The 27993-nt window shown below is 36.2% G+C and overlaps 1 protein-coding gene across 4 annotated transcripts in view; it reads left to right on the top strand.

Moving 5' to 3' along the window:
• LOC140650931 (E3 ubiquitin-protein ligase UHRF2-like) overlaps window positions 1-27993 on the top strand; it is a 128953-nt gene that overhangs the window by 83298 nt on the left and 17662 nt on the right. For 3 of the 4 annotated variants that reach the window (XM_072859822.1, XM_072859821.1, XM_072859824.1), the window contains 7 exons: window positions 2593-2702; window positions 7659-7845; window positions 10971-11094; window positions 11447-11554; window positions 15296-15400; window positions 24241-24347; window positions 26932-27094. In XM_072859822.1, the coding sequence (XP_072715923.1) occupies window positions 2593-2702; window positions 7659-7845; window positions 10971-11094; window positions 11447-11554; window positions 15296-15400; window positions 24241-24347; window positions 26932-27094 (904 nt within the window). Of the gene's footprint in view, window positions 1-2592; window positions 2703-7658; window positions 7846-7894; window positions 7950-10970; window positions 11095-11446; window positions 11555-15295; window positions 15401-24240; window positions 24348-26931; window positions 27095-27993 lie in introns of all 4 variants that reach the window. The other variant, XM_072859823.1, reaches the window with a different exon arrangement.

Below are 27993 nucleotides of genomic sequence, written 5' to 3'. Positions count from 1 at the left end.
CCCCCCCCCCGGTGGGATGGGGGAGAGAATCAGAAGAGCAAAAGTAAGAAAATTTGTGGGCTGAGATAAGAACAGTTTAATAATAATAATAATAATAAATAAATAATATTAATATTGTTATTATTAATAAATTGTAATGAAAAGGAAAACAACAAGAGAGCAAGAGAGGAACAAAACCCAGGAAAAAAACCAAGTGATGCAACTGCTCACCACTGGCTGACTGATGCCCAGCCAGTCCCCGAGCAGCGATCGCTGCCCCCCAGCCAACTCCCCCCAGTTTATATACTGGGAATGATGTCATATGGTATGGAATAACCCTTTGGCCAGTTTGGATCAACTATCCTGGCTGTGCCCCCTCCCAGCTTCTTGTGCACCTGGCAGAGCATGGGAAGCTGAAAAGTCCTTGACCAGTGTAAACATTACTTAGCAACAACTAAAACATCAGTGTGTTAACATTATTCTCATACTAAATCCAAAACACAGCACTATACCAGCTACTAGGAAGAAAATTAACTCTATCCCAGCCAAAACCAGGACATAAGGATCTTGAAATATGTCATAGTTTTATACTTTAATAATCTGTTAGTTCTACAGATTGCATTGGGCTTTCTGCTCTTAATCAGTGCTTTTCCAAGCATTTTTGCATTTTGTAGATTGCTATCTTTTTATTGTGTTTTTACATTTAACCTGATGGATTTTGAGCCTTTCTATCTTCCTCATTTAGACACAACTTCTGCTTTTTGTAGGATGCTTTCTTGCTTCTTGTAATTTCCATTTCTCTGCTGTTTAGCCTTGCTTGGATTCCTTTTACTCACTCTTGATATTTTGATAGGTGGTGTACATTTGTTCTTAGTGTCCAGTATGTTGTCTAAGTAGTCTTCACACTGCCCATACAGATTTTACTTTTAATTATTTTTTGAGGAAGCTTTTGTATTTCTATTTAATTTTCCTTTTTGAAATTGAACATAACTTGGCTTTTCTTGCTCTTGCAAAGATACTGAATTTAAGTACATCATTACAGAGCAACGGAATAATGCAATGAACCAGGTGTTGCACAGTGGACCAAGTCACTCAGGACCAAGTCAAGAGTTCTTCAGCTTTTGTGGATTCCTGGCTAGCTGCTCCAAGGAACCATCATTGGCAGTGTCTAAAAATTTAATCTTGACATCGGGTCTAGTACCTGATCTAGTACTGTTATGTTTCCTTTCTTCTTAGTATGTCTGATGGCCTTCAACATCTCGTAGTTGCTTTTATCATGTTGTTTGGGTGCACAATAATGCAGTCCTAATGCTATATTTTTTTCTATTTAGACCTGGAATTTCAGTTTCTATAGATTTTCTTACTGGTGTTTATACATATTCATGTGGTATAATTCCATATCCAAGATAATATCTTTCTTTCATCTAACACCTTTGGTACTTACTGCTTGAGCTTTGAAGACACATTTTTGTTGAGATGCAGAATGTTACTTCTGGTTCATTTCTCAAAATAGCTCTCATAACATAGTGGCATGTGGTCTAACAATTTGCTGAAACATTCTTGACCAGCTCTATTAAAGTTCACTTGTCAAAAACCCCCTGTCTATAGACTTCTTGCACACACACGTAGCTTATTTCCCTATAGGTAACAAAGCTTCTTAAAGGGAATCCTCGATTGATGTGATTTAGAGCCACTCATCATTGTGATTATCTCCTGTCCCAAGGTCCTAGTTGAGATACAGTAGCTAAATTCAGCATCTAAGTAATCATAAACAGCAAGGTTGGAAAGGACTGAATGAGTTCCTCTTAGACCATTCTTTAAGATAAACTGTACCTGTTGTTATTTCTGAAAGGTATTTGTCTAACCTGTTACTAAAGACATCCTTTTCTTGTTCCCTCTTTCTTCTTTCCCTTCTCTCCTCCAGCCAAAAATTCCATTTTACTAGCTACTAGGAAAGTCTCATTTGTAGCTGCAATGCCTGATTTATGCTGAAATTGTCAATATAGTTTATTTCTCAACAAAATTTTATGTTACTAGTTTAATACAGTATGCTTCAGAATTTAAATAGATGCTTACTAATGGCCAACAATTTATTGAATTTGTGTCTGTTTTGACTTTTCCATATAGATCTGCCTAAAGTTTAAGATATATTTATATTTCTATATTTTGCATTATACACACACAAACACACGTGCATGCACATGCACACAAATATGCATGTATACATATATACTTTCAATTCAATATACTTTCAATTCAAAGTTTCCTGTTATTTAGAAGGAAAATGAGGCATAACTGTGTGTTGGTTTAAGACAAAATTGCTGTTGTGGTGTGTATTATATTAGAAGTATTCTTAGAAGAATCAAGCTGGACAATGAAACATTGTGTTGGGATGTTCTTTATCTGTGCCACTAACTAGACTGTACACTGTGTTTTGATTTTGCTACGTTAGAGCACTGCATTGAATTTTGTTTGTGAAGTCAATAAAAACTATTTTATCATTGATAAAACAGATGCCAGTTAACTATATTACTTTGCTTAGGGTTTGCCAATTATACAGGCTAAGACTGATAAACAGAGTTCAATGTAATTTATTATATTTTTATTTTTCAGAGGCCCAGAAGATGCAATAAATGACTGCAGAATCCTTTTTATAGAGGAAATGTACAAGATCGAAAAGCCAGGAGCTTATCCACTGACATTTGGAGATGGAGATTTCAAAAGTATGCTTTTTTAATTGTATGATTAAGACTGTTAGTTAAATATTTGAATGGCATTTAAAAAATTAAGGGATCAGAGCACAGAATTAATTTAATTAAGGTTTCTTTTGTGTGTAATAAAAGAATTGTTATTACACAGATTTTTGGTTTGAAGTTGTTACTATAATGTAACTTTATTACATGGCATATTGGAATAAATTTTTGATGTAATATATCAACACATTAGTGCTATGAATATAATCTCATAAGCAGGTAAATGGCTGATATTTTAGATGATCTGTATGGAGTGAGTTCATAGTCTGAGATAAGTTCCTAGGCAGGTATCCGAATCACAAAACTTACTATCATAATTGACATCTCATTTGAATTCTTAACAGATGCAAAAGACTGAAAGAGTCAATACTGCTATCTTTAACCCTGGCATTATCTAAGAATGAAAAATCATTAGCTGTGTAGAGCAAGAAAGTGTCAAGCTTGCTAGAACTATGAAAAAAACAGATATATTTGATTTTAGATTATTATTTGACCACTTATGTCCTTCTGAACACTAAATACACCATGTCTCCTCCCTGCCCCCCCCCAAAGGGCAGTTCTCTAAAAAGCAGTTTAACATTGTATCCTAAGTTTAAAAATATGTGAAAGCTAAAGAACAGGAGTTATAAGACAGTGTTTATAATGGGAACACTGAGAGGTTGATCTGTGGCATTATTGATAGATATTATGAATTTTAAAAGAAGCAAATTTATTGCAGTTTAGTTTTCATTTATAATCTAAGGCTAATATTTGTGTCATCATATGTAGGTGTCATTAATACACAAGACTTTATTTGCAGTGTACTATTAAATAAATGATGTCATATTAAAAATGTGTTTTTTAAAAAAGCAAATTCCATTTGCAAATGTATTCATAAAAGTAGAAATGTAATTTTCAATAAATGAAGGCATTTCAAGCAATTTATTTTTTTCATTATTATTTATTTTTCTCAGATTAGTCAATGAAAACTAACCATCCATTCCATTTATGTTCTCTTAGTCACTTTAAGGGTGATTCTCAATATTTTAAAATATTTTTGTGATAAACTGACAGTTTGAGAAATTTTTAAATTTAGAGATAGTGTAAAACCAAGTTATATTTGCTTTGCATTTATGTACCTGATTTATATATATAGAGAGTATATTTCTAGTTTATAAAACTGATTTTGCAGAGTATGTAAATTTGTCATGCTTTATTTAATTACATACACCCATACAGTGCAGTGGAATTAAGTTTAAAGTTCTGTTTTATGTAAATGATAACTTTATCACTAACTTTAGGTCATGGATTAGGCTTCAGGCCTTATTTATTTTACATTCTATATTTTCCTGCACTGGGTCCCTGTTTTATTGTATAAGAATCAAGTTTTCAGTTCCTACTCATTTTCAGTTACTACTGTCACATCTTATTTCTTTAATTCTCTCCTTATTTGTAACCTGTTCTCAAACCTCTCACATAATTGATATCTTTGTATAAATCTGCACCTATATGGTTTTTATGCAATTCTTGATCCCCTTTTCATTTCTTTCAAGATTATTTTTTACAAACCATCATAATTAAGTGTAACACAATATTAACTTACATTTTAACCTCAAAGATTTAATTGTTAATTTACTGCTGGCTATGTAACTTTATTCCTTTGTCTTCATCTACTTTTTTTCCCCCAAAGTCCAGCTTCCTCACCACACTGTTTACTTCATTTTCTCCTGCTGTTATTCTGATCTTTTTTTTGTAAGCTGTCTTGAATTTGTTCTGTGAAACACAATGCACTATAGTTTTCTTATTGCTTATGGCTCAACTGATTTCTTTATTGCTCCTCTGTATTTGCCTCCCTAGTCCTACTTTACATTTAAAAATTAGCCATCTAAATACATACAGCTCAGTTTATTTGTATGCTAAGAAAAACAGTACACTGGTATTTTTAATAACAGTAGCTAGAATTCAAAGAGAATGAATTGGCCTGAAATGCTCCATGAGTTTGTTATGGAGCAGGGTCAGAGAATGTGCTGAAATTAAGAGCTCTAGAACATATTTTAGATGCTTTTATACAAAACAGAACTGGTCATCAGCATGTTACTTTAACTTCCATCAGAATCTAAATTTGTACTACAAACATTAGATAAGTTTTTTCCTACAAAAGAAGGGAATATGAAAGAATGTATGCAACTAAATTTTACAGTGGTGATAGGGGTGAACAGGCTCATCTCTATCCGAACAACAGTGCAAATAAAATCAATGCAATTTGAGTTATTAAACCAGTTTAAAATAGAAATGGGAAAATGATGTTTTCTGGCCCAGTCCTTCCCCTTCCTCTCGCTGAGTTTGCTTTGAGGTTCCTCTGTTAGAGGACATGAGGAAACTCTTGCAAATTGATTGTTATCAGTAATAAAAATGGCTATATATTTCATTTTTCTCATCTATCTTAAACTTTTTATTGTATCCTTTTACCTTTGTCCTAAAGTAATAGTAGTAACAAACAGGAGCCAAATGTTATCTAGTAGGCCTCAAGATATATCACTTCTTTTAAAAGTAAGAAAAGGCTATTCTTAATTTATAGCATTTCTGACAGTCTAGAGCTACTTGGGAGCATCAGAAAACAGTTCTGTTTATCCAAGTGAATGATATAATTAAATATTGCAGTAGTTCCAGAGAACCAGAAGATCAAGTTGTAAACTTCATAGGATGGTTGAAGAAAATGTGATATGGGGAAAAGAGAAGCTAATTTAAACTTTGACTCATACTACTCATTTGTCCATTATTATCAAAGGTGTCTTGGTTCTCTAGCTCAGTGGATGCCAAAGTGGGGTGCATGCACCCCAGGGGGTGTGCAAGACAATCCATTGGGGTGCAGGGAAAAAATATTTTTTATACTGTTGAAAAATAAAATAAAATAAAATAAAATAAAATTAAATTAAATTTAAAATAGTGTTTATTTCATCTTTATCTCATCCTTTTTTAATTTCTTTTTTTGTGTATGTTTTATAATGTACATAATATATTAGTAGAGTAGTACATGTATATAATTTATAAATAAATATACATATACTGAGGGTGCATGCTCAAAAGTTTTTTACTGATGGGATGCGCAAATAAAAAATTTTGAGACCACTGCTCTAGCTTCCTGCTTCCAACCCAAACTCTCAAACAATCATTCCAGTTCCTCCTTGTCCTCTGATTCAAGGCCCATTTCTTCACTGAAGTAAGAAAAATGTTCCTTCAGCTGTCTGGAAGTGCTCTGGTCATCACATTACTTATAGTTGTTGTTATTATTATATCCTGTATCACATCATCATAGTTTAGTTTGTCAGATTCACTTCCATAGCCTTCCTTATGGTTTTCACACGGAAATACTCACTCCAAAATTGTTTTCCTTTAATGCTATAGTTCTTTGAGCTGTGGTCAAGTGCTCTTAAGTCTTCTCTTCCTTGTTTCAGACTTGTTTCAGACACTTTCTGTAATAGTTAATTCTGCTACATCTATTCAATTTGCCTACTCTCTCCTTTGCATCTAATATAAGACTATTAAATGTTCTCCTTTTTCTGTAAAGGCATTTCTTACCTTAGCTGAGGAACCAGTACCTATGCTGTTACTATATGAAGAATACGTTGGTCCGAATTCCCAAATGAGCAGAAACAGAAGGGTAGCATTAATTCCATTTCTGTAAAAAGAAACTGTATGAAAATTGGTGATCTGGGATCATCTGTCGTCCTTGATTAATAATTCTTATATCCATCTGGATATTAATTTTTTAGAGGGATGGAGTTTTTCTGAGTTGTAATTTGCTCTTCATAGGTCTTAAGCTATCCATTTAGAATTTATTAATATCTACATTTAAGAAAACTCCTGCTGAAGAATGCGCCAAGATCTGATCTGTAGGAAGAGCATACAGGTGGAGTAGTGGTGGTGAGGAATCAGAGAAGCTGCTGATTGGTCACTTTCATTGTTGTTTGTACATGCGGCAGAAGAAATTCCATTAGTCCAGGGAGTCAAATGCCTCATTATAAAAGCATCATTTTCAAATAGGGACAGTGCTCATATGTGTAAAGAATTGATTCCTATTGATGTAGTAATGCATAAAAGCAGTAATCTGGTCATTTTACAACACTAATGTAGGCTGATCCAAGTGCTTAAGTTTCAGTAAACCAACATAATTAAATGTATTCTTTCATTTGGCTGTTGGAATTAAGAGGAAAAAATGATTTATTACTAAGAATAAAGATGAAACTTGTCTATTTTTTCAGATTTAAATAAAAATTATCTTGAATTGATGAAATTAGAATATAACTGTATTATTCTTTATTTATCAACCCTGTGCCTTTTTTTAAATTACAACACTATAAAGGACTGTAATTTCACAGTTGTGTTCAAGTCCTTCTACAGACAGTCCTGCCAAGGCAACTTGCAGAACAATATCTTCTCATGACCTAGTCCATCAAAATGAGTCTATTCATTCACATTAATAAGTGCTAAGTCTTCATAAAATGAGTCCGTTATTATAATGGACTCAGAGCAGTCAAGCTGCCAGTGAATTATGTTGCCACTGTTTGAGTATGTAGAGCTATTTTCTTTCTTTTTTACATACCCCACGCCCCCATCCCCCAATAGCCAGGGTAGCAGAGCAACAGGCTAGATTGCAACCTAACCTGGAAAATTACAATGACCTTTTCATAAATGTGAGGCTGAAGAACACAAGTTGATATTGACAGTAGCTGCTTAGTCATGTAGTAATACATAAGTGTTATATAGGTATAAACTGCTCCTGTTGGCTTGATCTTTTTAAACCCAGACTTCATTGTAATAGCAAAGCTACTACATCCATGGCATGTTCATGTGGGCACACACATATATATTATTCTGCCATTATGCTGTATTTATAAATCTGAAATCAGTTTTCTAAGACCTGTGGCTTTTTATCTTTTTTCATAGGAAAGAGTGGCCCTGAATGCAAGCACTGCAGGGCTGACCCAGATAAGGAATGTCGCTTTTGCTCCTGTTACTTGTGTGGTGGAAAACAGGATGCTCACATGCAACTCCTTTGTGATGAATGTAATATGGCTTATCATATATACTGCCTGAACCCTCCCTTAAGCAAGATACCAGAAGATGAGGATTGGTAAATATACAAGGATGATTTACTTATGTATATTCCCATTCTACACAAGGTACCTCTTTGTTATTTGCAACTAGAGGAATTACTGAAGAGCTTTTATATTTCTGGTATGTTTTTCATCCTTGCACTGTATGTAAACATATTTACATTTTATGTTAAGATTCTATTTATAAATATAATTCATAAACTATTGGTATTGAGTATTATTGATCATTACAGAATTTCAGAAATTAGCTTGTTCAGTTTATGACCTCTGTGACATTAACTGATGTTATTAGACTTAATTAGCACCACCTACAGTGGTGCTTCCCCAACCTTTTGTTTGTTTTATTTGGGCTTCATCATTGCTTCTCCTTTAATCCTTTTCTTTCCCCTCAATCTCAGCCCTTGTTGCTGCCTCCTTGCCCTTCCCTTATCCTATAGCTGCCTCATTCATTTTTTCTGCTGTGAGAAAACCACTACCTTACTCCTCCCCGTTTCCAGTAACTCTAGCACCACCAGCAAGAAAGCCAAACTAGTAGGCCTTGGTGGACTCAGCTAACTCCATTCTGAGCTGACTGCATGGAGCCAGCATCAGCCCATTGAAGCTTATAATCTTGAGCTCCATGCCACATCTCACCTGTATCAGTTATGTGCAACTCATACCATTTGTACTTATAACCTGCTTGTAAAATATATTAAATGCTAATATTTTATAAGTGACTTATAAATAGAACTTTAGAATTAAGTTTTCCATTATGAATACATCAATAGATGTCTATGGACATGTTTTAAAGAAAAACTTTGAACTGCACTTTGTGATAGATTTTAGTGGAACTACACACTTCAAATAAAATATTTTAAGTACTTTAGAAGTTTTAACATTCTGTGGAAGTAAATAACTTAGTGTACTATATTACATCAGCTGCCTCATATTGAGTAAGTTTGTTTATAGTTCAGTGTCTAATGCTCTACCTTTTTTCCTGGGGTAATATATTTCAGTTTCCCCAGACTCCAGTTATATTTATACCTATGTGCAACTTCAATTATGACATTTGGGGGGGGGGTAGTTCATTGTGTATATGTGCACACTGAGATGCTTCTGCTGATTTAAAAGGAAATAGACATTTCCTTTTGAATATCCTGAACTGAAAAGAATTTTACTCATATTTGATCTGTTTGGAGAAACTGCTGAATTTGAACACTATCTAGAAAATATTTTCAATACATATTGCAAATATGTATGAGTTGTTGGGACTAAATATAGCAATTATTGTCTGTGTGCTTCCCATTTCTTGTATATGCAAAATGATTGTGTACACAGGTATATATAATCTTTATTCAGCAGTCTTTGTTGGGCAGCATGTGAATCCCAGCTATCCCCAGGTTCTCTACTTTTGTGCACAGAAGACTAATCTGCCCCAACAACCATTCACTTCCTACTAATTGCTTATGGAAGTGAGCTGAAGATCTTAGTGCTTCCAAATCATGTGTTGGAAAGCGTTTTCTGCTATAGCACTTCAGAGTTGGTCATGGTCCTTAAACAGTGTTCTTTTGTGACTGTGCTTGACTTTTGGGTATAACAACTGAGAAGTTTTTTGACTACAGTCATCCAGAATATTAAAGGGAATATTATTTAGGATCTGTCCTCTGACAGTGCATCCATTCTTCTTCAGGTCCCCTTACTCCTAAAAGACTCTATACCAGTACTCCAGCAGCAAAAAGTAATTTTATGTTCCAATATTAATCATAACAAGGTTACAAAAAAGAAAATATACATGCTCCAAGTTTAATTTTTTAAAAAAGAACAACCCTCAAAACATGTTTGAACAGGAAAGAACATAGCCTGAATGTCAATGTCCAGGTGGAGTTTGCCTAGTGGAAAATTATGGAAAATTTCTTCTTTACCTTTAAATTGAACAGGTATGATTTGGAAATTATTGTTTTAGTCTATATTTTTCAATTTTTAGAAATTTAGAATACTTTTACATTATTTCTTGGTTTTGGTGTAATAAGCTGCTTTAAGAGTACCAAGACCCCAAGTGTTAAACTGAATTATGAATTGTGACTGTGTTCTGCAATAAGTATCTGTATGAATTCTAGGTTGCAAATAAAAACATGATTTGAGGTAGCTCCCATCTTCTTAGAGGGTTTAGAGGATGTACACAGGCAATTCTTGTGAAATATCTGTACACAGTGACTTGTTGCCCTATGGTAACTAGTTCTGTTCATACTCAAAGATAAAAAGTATGTAGTAAAAGTAAGGCATTAGTAGTAGTAGTAATCTAAATATATTGTTGTTATTATTATAGATCAGACTTCTTCCACTAGTGACTTTTGGACCAAACTCAGCCCATGGAAGCCAGAAGCAATGGCAGTTGCCTTTGCCTTGGCACTCCTGGAGTGGGAAAAAAGTGCTGTTAGAAGCAATAGAAGGATCTGTGTGCTCCCTTCCTCCCTTTGCCTTAGCCACCGTTTCCTACAATCTCCTATCCTTTTTCTACTGTAATGGTTTTATGGTGGCTGGAATGAGTCCCAATGCCATATGAGGCAAAGAAATATATAGAAATGGAGTTTAATACTCTTCCCATTTGTTGAGTACTGAGTCACATCCCTGATGCCTTAGGCATGATGGGGTAGGATAAGGATGCATGTGTACATGTATGCATGTTTTGTGGTACCCTAGGGCTGTTCCACATCCAGCTGTCTGAAGTGAGATTTGGTGCAGTAAAAGCAGATGATGAGTGGGCAGGATGTGGAAATTAACCATGAGCATTAGTCAGCAGTATACTCTAATCTCATTTCTCCTCTCCCCTATGTGATCTGAACAAGCAAGGAAAGGAAGAGAAAATGAGGAGGGAATACAGGAAACGTGGGGACCTCTCGTACATCGCATGAGAAGAGTGAAATGTTTCGCCTCTACCACCCTACTTTACTTTAAAAAAAAAGTCTTGTTTTAGAAGTGGACAGTATTTGTTCTTGTTGAGTTTATTTTTTCAACCTGAGTCCTCAGCTTTTAAAAACTGTCATATATTTGCTAGCTTCAAAATATTTAGTCAGGATGAACAAATTTGACACTATTTTGCTTAGAAGAAATGTATTGCCATTATTACTAAGTAATAAAGAATTTACTGAAACTTTTATTTTAGGTATTGTCCTTCATGCAAAAATGATTCTAATGAAGTTGTAAAGGCTGGAGAAAAACTCAAACAGAGTAAAAAGAAAGCAAAGATGCCATCTGCCAGTACTGAAAGCCAGAGAGACTGGGGCAAGGTAGAGTGTATTTTAATTTAAAAATAGCTCACCATTCATGTATGTGTTACATCTTTAGCTACGTTTATATATGCATTACATAAAATTCAGTACAGGATTGAACAGACTGTAAAGCAATGTCGAATCCTGTACACTATCTACTGAAAGTTAAAACATCTGAAGAATTATTAAGATGACTAGAGGTAAATAAAGAAATGAAAATTAATGAATTAATTAAAACTCCTGTTGACAATTTTTATATTAATATATTTTGAAGTGTTTACTATAATGGTTGGATGTCTTGGTATCTGCATCAGCTTTTATAAATTATTTTAAATATGATAAAATTCATTCTCTCTGATGTGTTTTTTAGGGCATGGCTTGTGTTGGTCGCACTAAGGAATGCACTATTGTCCCTTCTAATCACTATGGTCCTATACCTGGTGTCCCCGTTGGGACAACCTGGAAATTCAGAGTTCAGGTATGTTTTTAGATTTGTAATTGAAATAAATCTGAATAATAGGTACAGTTTGGGCACAAAAATGATTTTTGGATTGGTAATTGTCTTGTTCACTAGAAATAAATATAGAGAGCGTATTTTAATTCTAATATTCAAAATACTGCCAACTATAGTGGAATTTGAAGTATACTGATTTGAAAATACAACTTAATTACAATTGTAAAAATAGTACTTACTATTTTTAAAGGGGAACCTGCTATAATTAGGATGGACTTATATCTTGCATGTTAAACTCCCAACTGAAATAATAAGAGGAAGTTGAATATTTTCTGAAGTCTACTGCTATGGAACATGAACGAATCCATCCCACTTATGGATATAGATTATAGAATTCAGAAAATATTTGACTGTATCCAGTGGTGTCTCTAATGCTTATTAGCTGGTTGGGATCCCCACTGAGGGCTACTGTGCAGGTGCAATATAGTTCCTGTTTCAGTGCATACTTCTCTTCCAATGTGTTGTGGTGCCAGGCTTGGTGCTAGTGTGCATGCTATCCATGCTTAGCACAGGAAAGAAATAAGATTTTACTGAGGGTTCTAAAGTTCTGGTGAGGGTGGAACCCACTGTCCCCAAGGTAAGAGCCACCTCTGATTGTATCACTATAAATTGATTACCTGTTCCTTTTGGGTCATACACAACTGGCATCAGCACCTTCCTTTAGGCTGATGAATGTTTTAAACTAATATGAGCCAGTATTGACTATGAAAGAAGTAGTCCACCCAGCCATGTCCACTTCTTGCACTGTCCCTTCTGTTTTCTGTCACAAATGTTTCTCAGGCCATATGATAAAGTATATTAGAAAGTAATCTGGCAGAAAAACAATCCTTTGTGGGGGAGGGTAATTTTCCCAATCCATTTCACCTTGTGGTTATACAAATACTGTGTCAGCACAAAGGGGGCAGGAATGAGCAGTGTGGAGAAGAACAACATATTTCAGGAGTATTCCCACCATAGCCAGAGGAATAGCCAGAGACTTTTTCTTCCCCATGGGGAGGAGGGACATGGCAAGAACCAAAAGCCTCTTCTAATGTGTTTTCTGAAGTCTTCATCCCACCCATTGCCTCCAGAGAGAGTACTTATAAAAAAACCTGTTTTTCTTATGGAAAATGGGTGTCTGAATAATTTTGGGTTTGGTATGACATGCAAGTCTTCAGGCTAAGATGGTCAACAGCAGAGGTTTTACCCCTTAGCAACAGTTTTCAGTTTCTCCCCTTAATAGAATTCACAGTGAAACAGCTGACTACTAAACAAGTTCCTTGAATCTTGTCTGCCTTTGGTGCTAATGATGTGAGCACTACCATCAATACAGATATTAGAGAATAGCAAAGAAAATTAATTTTCTAATGTAAAATTGCAGTGTTAATGTCAATTATTCATTGATTTTGCACACTACTCATTTGAGAAAATTAATGACAATTCTTATGTTTTTTGTGATATTTTGATTTATCCCTACCATATTTGAAGAACTTTTCTGTGAAGCAAACTAAAATAAATACTTCAAAACATATTTATATTCTGAAAAAGTACTTCTGTAATCAATAATCTTTAAATTAGTTTCCAGGTAAATTATATTCTCTTAGATAGGGGAAATTTTAAAAAACAGTTCTGCAAACTCAAGATCTCAGAATCAAATTTTATTGTTACTGGCTCAGCCAGTATCAGCAGGAATAAAAGTTAGGATTTCATCTCTTTAAGGATTCCATTGGTGACATACAAGCTCAAATAGATCCCAGAACTTTCAAGTGCTGATTGCAAACAGGAATATAAGTAAAGAGGTTTGTTTTTCTCAGAAAATTAAGCAGATAAAACTTATAATGTAGGGCATAGATATTAGAAGAAGAGTTATCATTTGTACATAATTATTTAATAATGGCTACGTATTAACTACATACTTTTAAAAAAGATCAACATTTTTCCATGTAAAAAGTTACACTTTTATTTCTGATTCAACTGTTCTTTTGTATGAAAATGGGTTCTTAGCAGATTTATGAGAATTCAGAAGGAAAATGCTGTAAATGCTGTCTCATGGTTTTCTTCCTTTTTTCATGCAACAAGCTTCTTAAGAATATTTAAATGTGATGTATTATATATTATGAGTGGTCATGTAGTTTGAAGGCTTACAACTCTCTTTTTTCCTAGAAGGAAATTGACTTAGAAGTGTTTCTGGATACAGCATCCAAAGGGCAGAAATCTAAATTTTAAGTCAAATTCTGGATACGTCATGAAAATGAAAGAAGGGAGAGAGGAATTAATGAAATTACATTTAATGGAATGGGAGAGAACAGAGCGGTAGTGAGGCCTGTGTTGTTCAACATAAATGTTCTGGAAAAGTTGACAAATAACTGACAGTTAAGTGACAATGCTAAGTTGTCATGGATAGTAAAGATGAGGGGGAAAAAAATCATAACTTTTCATAGCTGGTAAAGGGCTTTCAGCTAATTATTATCATTTAGGAAAGAGAACTTGTAATAGATAATTTTTAAAATATGTCATCTTTGTGCTCAGTAGTGGTCAGAAACATAAAACAAAAACAAAGTGTTAGGAATTATTAAGAAAGGAAGAGGAAAAACAATATAATTATGAAGAACAAGGATGGTTAAAGGTATGGAATAGCTTTCATACAAAAATTGTATGAAAGATGGTATGCTACAGAGGTCTATTAAAATTGAAGTGGGTGAATAGGGAACAACTGTATGTTCTTTTTTGATGCAAAAGGAGAGGGCATCAAATGAAATTATCAGGTGCTAGATTAAGAATGAATGGAAGCAGTACTAATTCATGCAATATGCAGCAATACTGTGAACTCTTTCCTGTAGGATATTGTGAAAGCTAAGAGTGTGCAAGAGTTCAGAACTCAAGTAGATAAATTAATAACCATTGGTTGACTTCTTTTCCATGAAATGCAAAGATTATGCCTTTGGCTCAGGAAATCTAAGCCACACATAGCTGGAAACTGAGAAAATTTACACGTAAATATCATTGTGCACTTGCATAGTCAGTTTTCACACTGACCAGCTATCTGTTTTTATTTGTTGTCAGAGACAGGATATTTGGCTAGCTGGAACTCTGGTCTGATGCAGTTTGATGACTGTTATATTCTTATGACAATAGCAAAGCAATGCAAAATCTTATAAAATTGCATAAAAGCGTGAGTGGGGGGAGGGGAAGTACAGTAGTTGGGCAGAACTGGAGAAAGAGAAAATGTTCAGAGATAAAGGAAGGCTTTAAATGTGATTGCATTTTCCTGAGTTGGTTAACATTTAACAATACTTGACATAATTTTCACAAAAAAATTTTGACTCACTATGATCTTTCTTGCATAATAATTTACACAAATTTTAAATACTACTGAATTAGAAAGATAATCTGTATCTTCTTTGAATTGGTCTAAGCAACCATGAATCTGGTCTTAAATGTTGCTTACGGCAAAAATTATGAAAACTTTTTCCTAAGGGGCAAAGTATACCTATTCATCTTTGTGTCAGCACTGTTCTATATTGTCCTTTCTTTTCATTGGATGTCCTTTCTTTTGTGTTTTTTTTCCTTTAAAAAAATCTAAAAAATTAATAAAATTATTTCCTTTATTGGCAATCCTGTTACACAAACATACTTATGGAAATAATTTTTAAGCAGAAAAATTATTGCAGAAGGCCAGTTGTTTCAAAAAGTTTTTTTTTAATTTGTTCTTTTTTAATACTCAAGGTGAGTGAAGCAGGTGTTCACAGACCCCATGTTGGTGGAATTCATGGACGCAGTAATGATGGAGCTTATTCACTTGTACTAGCTGGAGGATTTGAAGATGAAGTGGTATGTCATTTAGTCAAATCACTAATATGTTATTTTAAAGTTTATAAAGATGAAAATTGGTGTCTCTTGCTGATCCTAAAATTAGTACTTATGAAAATATGAGTATGCAAAAATTACTACTACCCAATATCTAATTTGCTATGTGCTACTATTTTTAGAATAAATTTTTAAATAATTTTTTCTTAAAGAATATTCTTAGTCTCATATTAATTACATCTGAATTTTAGAATGTTTATGGAAGTCAAGTTTCAATGTGCTTATATAGTCTGAATTTATTATCATTTAAAATCTTATATTTTACAAGTCACAGAATAACAGAATCACTGAGGTTGGAAGGGACCTTTTGAGAAGGTCTAGTCCAACATCCCTGCTCAAGCAGAGTCACCTAGAGCAGGACTGTGTCCAGTCAGCTTTTGAATATATCTATGTATAGAGACTCCACAGTCTCTTTGGGCAGCCTGTTCCAGTTTTCAACCACCCTCACAGTAAAAAGTGTTTCCTTATGTTCAGACAGAACCACCTGTGTTTCAGTTTGTGCCCATTGCCTCTTGTCCTGTCACTGGGCACCACTGAAAAGAGCCTGGCTCATCCTCTTTGCACCCTCCCTTCAGATATTTGTACACATTGATAAGATCCCCCCCCCCGAGCCTTCTCTTCTCTAGGCTAAACAGTTCCAGCTCTCTCAGCCTTTCCTGATATGTGAGGTGCTCCAGGCCCTTATTCATCTTAGTGGCCCTTCGTTAGACTCTCTCCAGTATGTCCATGTCTCTCCTGTACTGGGTAGCCCGGAACTGGACACAGGGCTCCAGGTGTGGCCTCACCAGTGCTGAGTAGAGGAGAAGGATCACCTCTCTCCATCTGCTAGCAACACTATGCAGCCCAGGATATCATTAGCCTTTCTTGCCACAAGGGCACATTGCTGGCTCATGTTCAATTTGTCCACCAGGACTCCAAGGGCCTTTCCTGCCAAGCTGCTTTCCAGCAGGTGGGCTCCCAGCATGTACTGGTGCCTGGGGCTATTTTGCTTGACATTTCCTTTTGCTGAACTGCATGAGGTTCCTCTCAGCCCATTTCTCAAGTCTATTGAGATCCCTCTGAATGGCAGCACAACCCTCTGATATATCAAGTGATGTACAAGTGATATACTTCAAGTTCTATCCTGGTCATTGCTTTTACTGTTGTCAAGTTAAACAGATAGATGCATCCTCTTTTGGAGTTGTTATACCTCTAAAGTTAAATACATCACATTTTAATTTTAGTGAGGTCAGGACAAAAAAAATGCCTGTGACTCGGACATACAAGGCAGGCATAATGGAGCAAGTCTGGTGGAGGGTCACCAAGCTGATCGGGGGTTGGAACACGACATACATGGAGAGAACTGGGTTTGTTCAGCTGTGAGAAGGCTCAGGGAGATCTTACTGCTGTCTTCAGCTATGTAGTGGGAGCACGTAGAGAAAACAGAGCCAGGCTCTTAGAGGTGCACAGTGGAAGGATGAGAGGCAATGGAGACAAGTTAGAACATGAGATGTTCCAGTTAGGTATAAGAAAAAAAAATCCTCATACAGGTAATCAAACACTGGAACAGGGGCCCAAAAAAGTTATGGGATCTCCATCCCTGGAGATATCCAAACCTTGACTGGACAAAGCCCTGAGCAACCTACTCTAACTGGATCTGTTTTGAGTAAGGGTTGGACTTAGAGACCTTGAGAGGTCCCTTCCAACCTAAATCATTTGATAACTCTATGAAATAAATACATTTTGGAGGACATTTTACTGTATATTTATAATCTCTTTCAAACTTTTTATACTCACTGCCAACATGCTACCTCTTTAACGTTCTCTTTCTGGCTCTGAATGAACAGTTTACCATTGGGGTAAGAGTAGTTTAAAAAATATACTGCAGGAAATAGAATTCACTGTTTGACTTTCAGGTTTTGTCTTTTTTATGATTCACATTTGGAAGCTCATGATCCTGCAAACATAGACTTGTGAGGGACTTTGCTCACCTGAGGGTTTGGAATGCTTGGTAATAACAAGTTGCCTCGATACAGGATTGGGCCTCAAAATTGCAAAGGAATAAGGTTGTACTTTGCAAAATGAACATTAGGCCAAATAAAATTTAGCTTCATATGTAAAATATTCTTACATACATCAAAATTTTTATATGTTAATAACTCTCTTGTGAATGTTTAACCTAGGATTTTAGTGACAAGGACTTGAATTACTTCCATTACCTGATTTAAAATGCATTAACTATAGTGCTTAGATTTAGTGTTGGTTTTGTTAAATCTTCTGGTGGTCCTGTTGTTGATACTTAATAACTATAATGGGCATATTATCTGATAAATAGCAAGAATTATTTTGTGAATTTGAAAGTAAGAATTTTTTTCGGAACGGATTAATGTTTGTAACCCAGATATTAGTTACTTTGAACTACTGTGAAAGATAAGATCACAAACTGCATGGTTAAATGATTTTGAAGCATTTATTCATCAAATGAAGTGGCTGAAGATATTTTACTTTTTCCTTGAGTTGCAAAATTGATATCCTAGTTGTTGTCACTGTTTTTGAGTTGGGGTCAAAGACTATGTTTACTTTCTTTGTGTATAAATTCTGAGATCCATACTTCTGCTGGATTGAGGTAGTGTTATTAAGATGTAAATTTTCATTCAGTGTTGTTCAGATTAACAAAGTTTGTTTCTTCACTAAGTGGCTTTTGCATATAGAATCATATGGTGCCTCTTAACATTGAGGTTTAGAATGTCTTGGAGAACAGTATCTGCTGTGATCGTTCACGTACTTGTGCAGAAGATTCTGAGGGTATATAAATATATATATATATATATATTATAGGGTAGTTCTAGTGACTCAAATGTGACTCCAAGCTAATATACTTGTTGCTTAGATTCTTTCTTTAATCTAGGTCAATCAAATCTAGTGTCTAGAATGTGGCATTAATAAACTGCTTTATGAAACAGTACACTGTCCATTTTGGATAGTCTGTGTATCCCCATCAATCTTGTGTTTGGGTAATCAGTTCCAAGGTGTCAGTATGGTTGTGTTCTACTTCCTTGAAATTGTACAGTTATAGCATTAATAATATTTAGATCTCTAGATTTGTCTGGAGCTTATGATGAAGATCCAGAACCTCTGAACCATTGCTTAATGTTTATTCCTTAATGAAAATGCTAGATCAGTTCTACCAGTGCCAAAGATGCATTGCCAAGACTGATTAATTGCTCACTGAAATTATTTTAGATACAAATGAAGTGGCAATAAGAGCTTCAGATTTGAGTCAACACTTGTTATATCCAAAGGTCTGGGTAAAACTGCTAGTCAAAATGGTATGTATGATCTGTATCTATGCTAGCTAGATACCTACATCATCTGGATTGAGTGTGAGAACTGTTACTGATGTCTTAGGTACAAAGGAAATACTGTATCACATATAAATGTCTTGAAATATGCCCTGCTGACTCTGTTGCTAAGGGCGCAGGTCCTTTGAGATGTTCTAATTTCTGTTTATATTTCTGAGGATCCAATATCAGAAACTCGTTACAGTCTTTACACTGAGAATCTGTCTAGTGTGAGTCATCTGAACTGATTATGGAGCTGAAAACCTGACACTTGCTATCCATGTTTATAGATGCTGTCATGGTTCCAACATCTCTTAATTGCCATGCTGAGTTGGCACCTATTAGTTTGGAACTAGTGTTCCAGTGTGAGACATTTTGAGTGATCTCTCTACTATGGGAATAGCTAGCAAGCATCTTCCCATTCATTCAGATTTGTTATCTGTTTCCTCTTCCCACCTATGATATTAAGGGCATATTTAACATTATTTTGTTATATGGTATTTTTAAAATTCATACTTTCTTGTTACTGGTATTTCAGATTCTTAGGCAGACTATTATTTTCTGTTCTGCAATAGCCTCCTCTCCACCTTCCTTTACGTATTGTCCTATATTGTTGTTACCTTTCAGTTTATACAAAATGCTAATACCAAAAAAAAAAAAATCTTTCTTGTATCATTTTGTGAAATCTCTCCCTGTCTCCTGATCTTCAAACCCCTCATTGTCTCCTTGTCTGTACTTGCATTGTGTTGAAGATTACTTTCACAGCCTGAAAAACCCTATTTTATTCTTTTAAACAAGAGTCCTATATTTAAACCTTGTCTTGGATTTAATAGTTCTTTTTTAAAAAAGGCTTTTATTCTGTTTTTGTGATATTAAAGAAAATCTTAACATTTAATCATATAATATTTTATATATTGACAGATACAGGGGTTTGTGTATATATGAGACTAAACAAGTCATAGAATCATACAGTCATAGAATCACAGAATGGTTGAGGTTGGAAGGGACCTCTGCAGGTCATCTGGTCCAAACCTGCTGCTCAAGCAGGGTGACCTAGAGCTGGTTGCCCCAGGACCATGTCCAGATGGCTTTTGAGTATCTCCAAAAGAAAGGTTTCACAACCTCCCTGGGCAACCTGTTTCAGTGCTATCACCCTCACAGTGAAAAAGTTTTTCCATATGTTCAGAGGAAACCTCCTGTGTTTCGGTTTGTTCCCATTGCCTCTGGTCCTGTCACTGGTCACCACTAAAAAGAGCCTGGCTCCATCTTCTATACATCCTCCCTTCAGGTATTTGTATACATTGATGAGATACCCCTGAGCCTTCTCTTCTCTAGGCTGAACAGTCCCAGCTCTCTCAGCCTTTCCTCATGGGAGAGACGCTCCAGTCCCTTCATAATAGAGAATATCATAGATAATCTTACGCCTCTTTAGATGCTGGGAACCCCGAGCAGTGTAGCATTGAACAGACCTCCGATCCACGCGTAGCACACCATACAGACACTGTCCATAGCAGAGATTCTCCCATTTTGATCATTCAAGCTACTATAGGATTTTCTTATGAGGAAACAGCTCCATGTTTTTTACTGTCAAATAGAAACTACGTTCTCATGAGAACTTCTTGCCGCACTGTTAGGTAAAGGCGAGGCCACGCAGGTGGCGTAATCACCAGTACCAAGTGGGAGCTGCCTGCAGGCTCCTCTGTTACACTGAGCTGGCTGAGTTTATCCTGCGGCCAAGGGACTTGTGCAGCACAACACAGCCTGAAGGCCACGCTGTACATGCACCATAGCACAGCACAGCACAGGCCTGGGCCTACTCAGGCTGTTATGTGGATCACTAACTCCTAGATGTACAGTGGTCTTCCAGTCAGGTTCACTACACCTTCTTTGCCCCAAGGGCATATTGCTGGCTCATGTTCAACTTGGTGTCCACCAGGACCCCCAGGGCCTTTTCTGCAAAGCTGCTTTCCAGCTGAGCGGCCCCCAGCATATAATGGTGCATGAGGTTGTTCCTCCCCAGGTGCAGGACTTTGCACCTCCCTTTGTTGTCCTCTCAGCCCATTTCTCCAGTCTTCAAGGTCCCTCTGGAAGGCAGCACAACCCTCTGGAGTATCAGCCACTCCTCCCAGTTCATTATCCAGATCATTAATGAAGATGTTAAAGATGTTGAAATCTGAGCATACTACAGAAGATAAATATTAAATGGGAAAAAAATAGATTTGGCACCATATTCAGATAGCCTAAATTCACATGAGTTGTAGTAGCTAATATCCTTGTGAACTGCTGCATGACTTGAGAGTTGAGCCTAGCCAATAGGAACAATATGCTTGAGGACATTAGTGAAATTTAAAGTCTTATTCTTTGATTCTTCATTACTTGTTTGTTAGATTCAAAACCAGATATACAACAGAGGAACCAACATTGCAACAGAGAAATGTGATTTAATGTAATCTTGTGTCTGTCATTCTCTGCTTGAGGCCAAGTAGCTTGTTGAGGCACTCCTATGAAAAATGTACCCACAGCTCAAATATCTCCAAGGTTAGTGCTTCTACTGAGATAATAGAAAATTTATGCAGAGCAGAAGCTAATTTGATCTAAAACATGATGTACTTTACAAACAGGACAGTTAAGAAATAATTTTATGGAAACAACGTAAGGAAAGAGGGAGAAAGACACAAAACATTAAGAGAAGAGAGAATACCAAAATGTCTTGTTAGCTGCTGCAGAAAGTTTTGGTGCAAGGAAGCAAAATCAAGCTTTAGAAAGCAGAAGAGAAATAAGATAAAATTACCTATTTTTAAGGTAGGAAAAATTGGGGAAAAGGTAGGAGGAAGGAAGAAAGGAAAGATAAGAATGTGTTCTAGCAGCATTTTTTTTTGACAATTACATTGTTTCTAAAGAGGGATTTGAAGCCTCTCATAATGTTGTGGTTTAGCCCCAGTCAGCAATTAAGTACCACACAGCTGCTCGCTCACCCTCCTCCCTGGTGGGATGGGGGAGAGAATCGGAAGACCAAAAGTAAAAAAACTCATCAGTTGAGATAAGAACAGTTTAATAACTGGAAATAACAACAACAACAACAACAATAATAAATTGTAATGAGAAGGAAAACAAGAGAGAGAGAGGAACAAAACCCAAGGGAAAAAAAACAGTGATACAACTGCTCACCACCCACCGACCGACGCCCAGCCAGTCCCCGAGCAGCGACGGCTACCCACCGGCCAACTCCCCACCAGTTTATATACTGAGCATGACGTCATATGGTATGGAATAGCCCTTTGGTCAGTTGGGGTCAGCTGTCCTGGCTGTGCCCCCTCCCAGCTTCTTGTGAGCCTGGCAGAGCATGGGAAGCTGAAAAGTCCTTGACCAGTGTAAACACCACTTAGCAACAGCCAAAACATCAGCGTGTTATCACTATTATTCTCATACTAAAATCCAAAACACAGCACTATACCAGCTACTAGGAAGAAAATTAACTCTATCCCAGCTGAAACCAGGACACATAAACAGTTGGAATGCAGATACCACTAACAAATTCCCTTTGCTGATTGTCACCTTTTTCAATCTTTTCTTTGCCTGTCCAGTCCAGAATTTATGGCAGTATCAGTATCTTGAGCTCTGCCCTTAGATCCTGTTGAAATTTAAGAAGACTTCAACCCTCACCTTTCACACACAGGCTGCCAGTTGAACATTGCAAAAGTTGATAGAAAGATCCTGAATTGTCTGTAGGTAGGATCATAACTTAAAGTTATCGAGGAATCGTGGTTTGATGAGTCACTACCCATCAGCAGATCCTTAGTAGCTGGCTGTGTGTATATTCCTGACATATTCCAATTTCAAAGTAAAATGCATTATCTCCTGTGGGAGTAGGTTCTGTATATCTTTCATTCTTCTCCCCTACTCTGCCAGCATCTCTCCTGTGTGCCAGAAGCTGTATTTATGCCCATACTTACCTTACTCTATGACTGTGTGGCCCCATTTCTTGCCAGTCTAGACTTCCTTTCTCCGTGCTAGCTATTCCATATTCTTCCACTTTCTCTCTCCCTATTCTAGGGTTTGCTAGTTATATACCCTATTTCACTTTATATCAGAGGTTCAAAGTCCTTTCCATTTCCCCTCTTCCTCCAAATCAGCACCCCTGTTCGTCTTTAATATGATGAGGGTTCTGTTTAAGTTGCTCATCACTCCTGTTTTCTTCCTATTCCAGCAACTGTGTTGTCTTTCCCCACAACTATTTTTTGTCTGATGTTTTGGCATGTGAAGTTCTTCTGAGAAGATGAGCAGAAATGAGATAAGGGGTACTGTTATACTGAAAAATGCTAAGAGATGCCATTCTCTGGTTATCTGAGGATGAAATAGCTGTAATAATCTTGCAGTATTGGTTCCATGCTGATGTCAAACATTTGATAGTGGTTGGTATTGGTTCCATGCTGATGTCAAACATTTAATAGTGGTTAGAAATTGACTGAATTTTACTACTGCATACCAGTATGTTTAGTTTTTTTGCTCTGAAACTTCATATGAGAATTGCTAATTTGCTAAGTATTCATTTTATATCAGTGCTTCATGCTTTGTAAAATATTTGCATTTTAAAAGAGAGACATTATTATAAATCTATTTGTGTCTTTTTTAAAATACTTGGATTTGTTATGAGTATTGTGAATTTGTGACAGGTTAAAGAAAAAATAATAGTAGTGGTTTCACTTAAGCGCTATGTATATTTTCATTATTTTTAAAATTTGTTTTAAAGGAACGTTTAATCTATCTTCATTCAATTTCACATAATTCTTCATTAGTAAATATAGACTAGTACAGAATTATGTCTGTTCATAAAATTTGGATCTGAATGAGCCTTCTAAGCTCTTAGCAGCTCAGAACAACTGAAATTGAGGTGGGTGCGACCTCTGCAAATGCAAAAAAAACCCAAAACAAAACCCCAAACCTTAGACACCTCCTTTTTCTTTGGATTTTTTTCCTGAATTTTTTTACTTGATAGTAAATGAGTATAGTGTTATTGAAGTAAAGTACTTGTCTTGTACTTAAGTACAAAGTGCTTTGCCGTATTGGTGCTCAGTCCCATGAACAAGCAGAAGTGAGGCCTCTGAGTGATGTATTACATATTTTCCAAATGGGATTTTCTTGTAAGCTGTGAAGTTAGAGAATGAGTAAACACTAGCTAGAATGCATTCCCTCTGTCAGAAATATTTGTGTGACTAAAAGTAATGCTTGAGGAGTTCAAAGAATTTTTTAAGGCAGGTGTATTTTTTAATAATCACTTTCTGATGAATAAGTTGCATATGAACCAGTAGCTTTTTGCTGTCATGGTTACTCTGAAAGGAGAATGATGTTAAAATTGAGCATATGTTTTTTCTTTGCCTCAGGCAATTGTTCTTGTTTGAGTAAATAGAACCAATGAAGGAGCAGGTTTTCAGTTCAGATGCTTTAATACGGAATGCTAAAATGGAGGATAATCTTTTTACACAGGACCGAGGAGATGAATTCACTTATACTGGGAGTGGAGGTAGAGATCTTTCTGGAAATAAAAGAATTGGAGAACATTCATTTGATCAAACATTAACACACATGAACAGGTAAGTTTTTAAGACTAAATTTAAAAAATGTTTCAGACCAAAGAGTTGAGTTTTATTCCTTTGATTTAAAAATTATATTTTGCAAAATTTGTTCCTCTTATACATCTTCTGCTATTGTAAACAGTGGTGCCTCCTGCTGTTTAGAGGCATTTTGTCAAACATGGTGTTATGTTGATTTAAATAATTATTTATAACTGATGAAAATATATTGCTGTATTACAGGTTCAGCTGGTAGTTATGTATCTAGTTGAAATTGTCCAACACTTCTTATGAGAAGACTTGGTTTTCAGTTGATTAGAAGTTTGCCAAACTTAAACCTCTTAAGTTGAAATTTTCTGTGCTGGGTGTTTGCCTCAGATTGTTCTTATAAAGTTTCATCTTAAATGGTTTAACAATTTATGAAAGTTAGGTATGAAGAAAGTATGTTCATTTGCCCATACTAAAAGAAATCTTACATATTTTTGATAGCCTTTAGTGCCTTCATACTTTGTATGAAGAACAAGGAATTAGTATTACTTTGCCTTTAGGTTGTGTGTTTTGATGTCCCTGATAAAAGTTGGCCTATTTTTTTGCCAAATTGTAGGCAAAAACAATTGACTGAAGAAAAAAAAAGGTTTGAACAAATAAATTAGACATTTGCTTAAAGTATATTTATGTTCTGTAAATAGCCTGCCTAAACTCTAGGAATTCTCAATACCCTTACATTTCTAAATGTATACCATCTGCATGAAGCAACTAACCATACAGTGGCTATGGGGTACTAAGGTTGATCGGGACTTTCTCTACCAGATCTGACATTGAATGTGCTGTGCTTCTGTCAAGCACCAAAACTGAGTGGGGAGGCATTCTTTCAGGCTCTGTGCTGGTACTCAGAGGAGAAAGAAGAAAAGCCTGACTGGGATACTGACAGAGGAGGAGGAGATAGATGTAACAGAAACAAGAGCGTGGAAAGAAGAGAGACAAAAAATAGATTTGGGCAGCAGGTTTATAATGGCTTTTAATCATTAAAGCAAACTTTTTATTGGAACCTGGAATAAAACCTAGGCTCCTTAGTCTTGCCATTCCTCTGCTCTCGGCAAATGGTTGTGAAAGCCATTGGCAAAGTGTGTGTCTGGTTGCTTTGTAGTAGTTCAGGTGCATGGAGTATAACGTGGTTCTACCAGTTATCCATTTTGACTGGCTGGTGGTAGTCTTTGCTTTGGGTCTAATGTTCTTAACCCTTGTGATGATTGAAGGAGGACAGTATGGTTGCATATAATAGAATCAGAATTGATTTTTTGTTTGTCCAGAATGTTTTCTTATTTTGTCTGTACAAAAGAAATACTTTTAAAACCTGCATTACTTCACCTCTCCTTACTTTTCTGTATATTGCAGGCTGTAGATTTTGCCATATTTTTCTGAGCACCATTGTTTCTTTTGTGGTCCATGGTTGGGTTTGAACCTGATTCCAGAGACTTTTGTTCATCCACACTCAAATCAATGTATGGCTATAAAAATATTTTATGTTCAAACTGTTTAGTCAGGGAGGGATTCATACTATCTTACTCCAAGTGTCTAGAATAGGACACCTATATAAACAGTGGATAAAAGTGAGTGCTTCAGGAAAGACTCAGAGCAAGCGGAGCCTACTTCTGCTCATCAATTGTATGGAGATCCAAATAGCTAAATTTAGACAATATAAATACTGTTGCTTAATGTTCCTCTACATTATTATAATGTTCCTCTAAGAAATGCCAGCTCTCTCCATGAGATTTATTCCCCTGTGTTCCTTTTGGAAGGATAAAGGTTTATCCATAAAGATTTTCACTTCCTGCCAAAAACAATACTTTTCCCTCTTCATGCATATACATTCTTATTCTCATCCATTCTTAAAGCTAACATGTGATGTGGGAGATGCTGCAACTAAACAGGGAAGAACATTTTTGTGGTGTTTACTGATATTTATTCTTTTCTGAACCTTTAATGATCTATCTATACTCTTCTAGATCAAAATACATAGAAAAGAACATTATGGTTTGCTTGTCTCTGAATTAGTTCATGGCATTTAACTCGTAAACTTAGGTAGTTAATGGACTAAGAAGAGTAATATTTGTTACAGATATATTTTTGGATAGTCACTATGTACTTTTTCCCATATGTTACTTTTCATAATGTTTATCAATTCATGCACACTTTAAAAGCCTAAAAATATGCAGTAATGTGGAATAGTCAGAGAGATAATTTGCCATTGTTACAACTTTTTAAAATCCTTCCATGTTACTTGAGAAGTAATTATTTTTAAAAATGAAAAAAATATTAAACCTGAGGGGATTGGTTTCTTTTATTTAACTATATTAGCTGAGTTTTCATTGTGGGCATTTGGAACTAAATATATTGTATTCCTATTCCTATTCTCACACATGGTAGAGCTGATCTCAGTGCTTCCATCGGTATTGCAGTCTACTGAAGAATTCACTGCAAATTCTTCTTCTGCTTAGTAAACATAATTGGATAAGGCAAACAAATTTGATCTTGTCACACTGATTCTCAATAGTATGTTGTATGAAGCAATCTATTTTATGAAGATATTTAATGTGATTTTCAGGGCATTGGCCCTTAACTGTGATGCCCTATTGGATGATAAAAATGGAGCAGAGTCTAAGAATTGGAGAGCTGGTAAGCCAGTCCGAGTAGTGCGCAGTTCAAAAGGACGACGGATCAGCAAATATGCCCCAGAGGAAGGCAACAGATATGATGGCATTTACAAGGTATTATGATTTTTACTGTATATATAGCATTACATTTTTCTTAAGACATGTTTTTTAAGTCTTTTGTGTATTACATAGCAAACCACTATTGCTTTTGAAGGAATAATTCTTTTATTAACATGAGGACAGTTTAGCCTACCTCATCCTGTAGTGAAATGAAATGGAAGTATTCCATTCCATTCCAACTGTGGCATTGACAGATTGTGAGATAGTTCACGTGGATGTACGTGCGGGAAGGGCTGCGCACTCTGCCAGTTATCAGGCTGCTTCCTGCTCTGCTCACACGCAGGCTTAGGCTGCAGCCCCGATGGTCACCCCAGCTAGCTGTTGGCTATGCAAGCCTACCCAGCAGTTTGAGGTCTCCAGGGAACTAGAAGGGCTTATTAGGAAAGCTTTGATGTTGTTGAAAGCATGGTGGCAGAGACTAGGTGAGGGCTGTGCTCTGCAGCAGCTGGGAGCCCATCTATCTAGCCAGGCTAGCCTGGGATGAGTGGAGGCAGCCACCCAGACAGGGCTTGCTGTCAGGGAAGCTGCTGTCCAGGTGGAGGGCTGTAAAGTCTGTACCCCACACTCCTGGGTGGAGGAGGGTGCAAGCTCCACCTGTGCAAGGTGTGCTCTGGTGGAGTCACTCAGGCAGCAGGTGGAGGAGCTGCAGGAGGAAGTCAGCAGGCTATGCTGTAATAGGGAGTGGGAACAAGAAATAGAGTATATTCGAGACTTTGCAAGAAGAAATATTAGGGCCCCGTGGCACTGACCTCCAAGGACTACCAGACAAAGAGCGTCAATAGCAAACAGACAGCACCTTGGAGAAGGAGGTGCTATGGTCTCTGATGACTTGTGGCAACAGGATATCACTACCCCCATTTCCTCGTATGTACCAACCAGCAACAGATACAAAG

Source organism: Ciconia boyciana, chromosome 4 (genome assembly GCF_034638445.1).
Source record: "Ciconia boyciana chromosome 4, ASM3463844v1, whole genome shotgun sequence".
Classification (NCBI taxonomy): Eukaryota; Metazoa; Chordata; class Aves; order Ciconiiformes; family Ciconiidae; genus Ciconia; species Ciconia boyciana.
The sequence above is the reverse complement of the archived record's forward strand: the minus strand, read 5'-3'. Positions and strand labels throughout refer to the sequence as shown.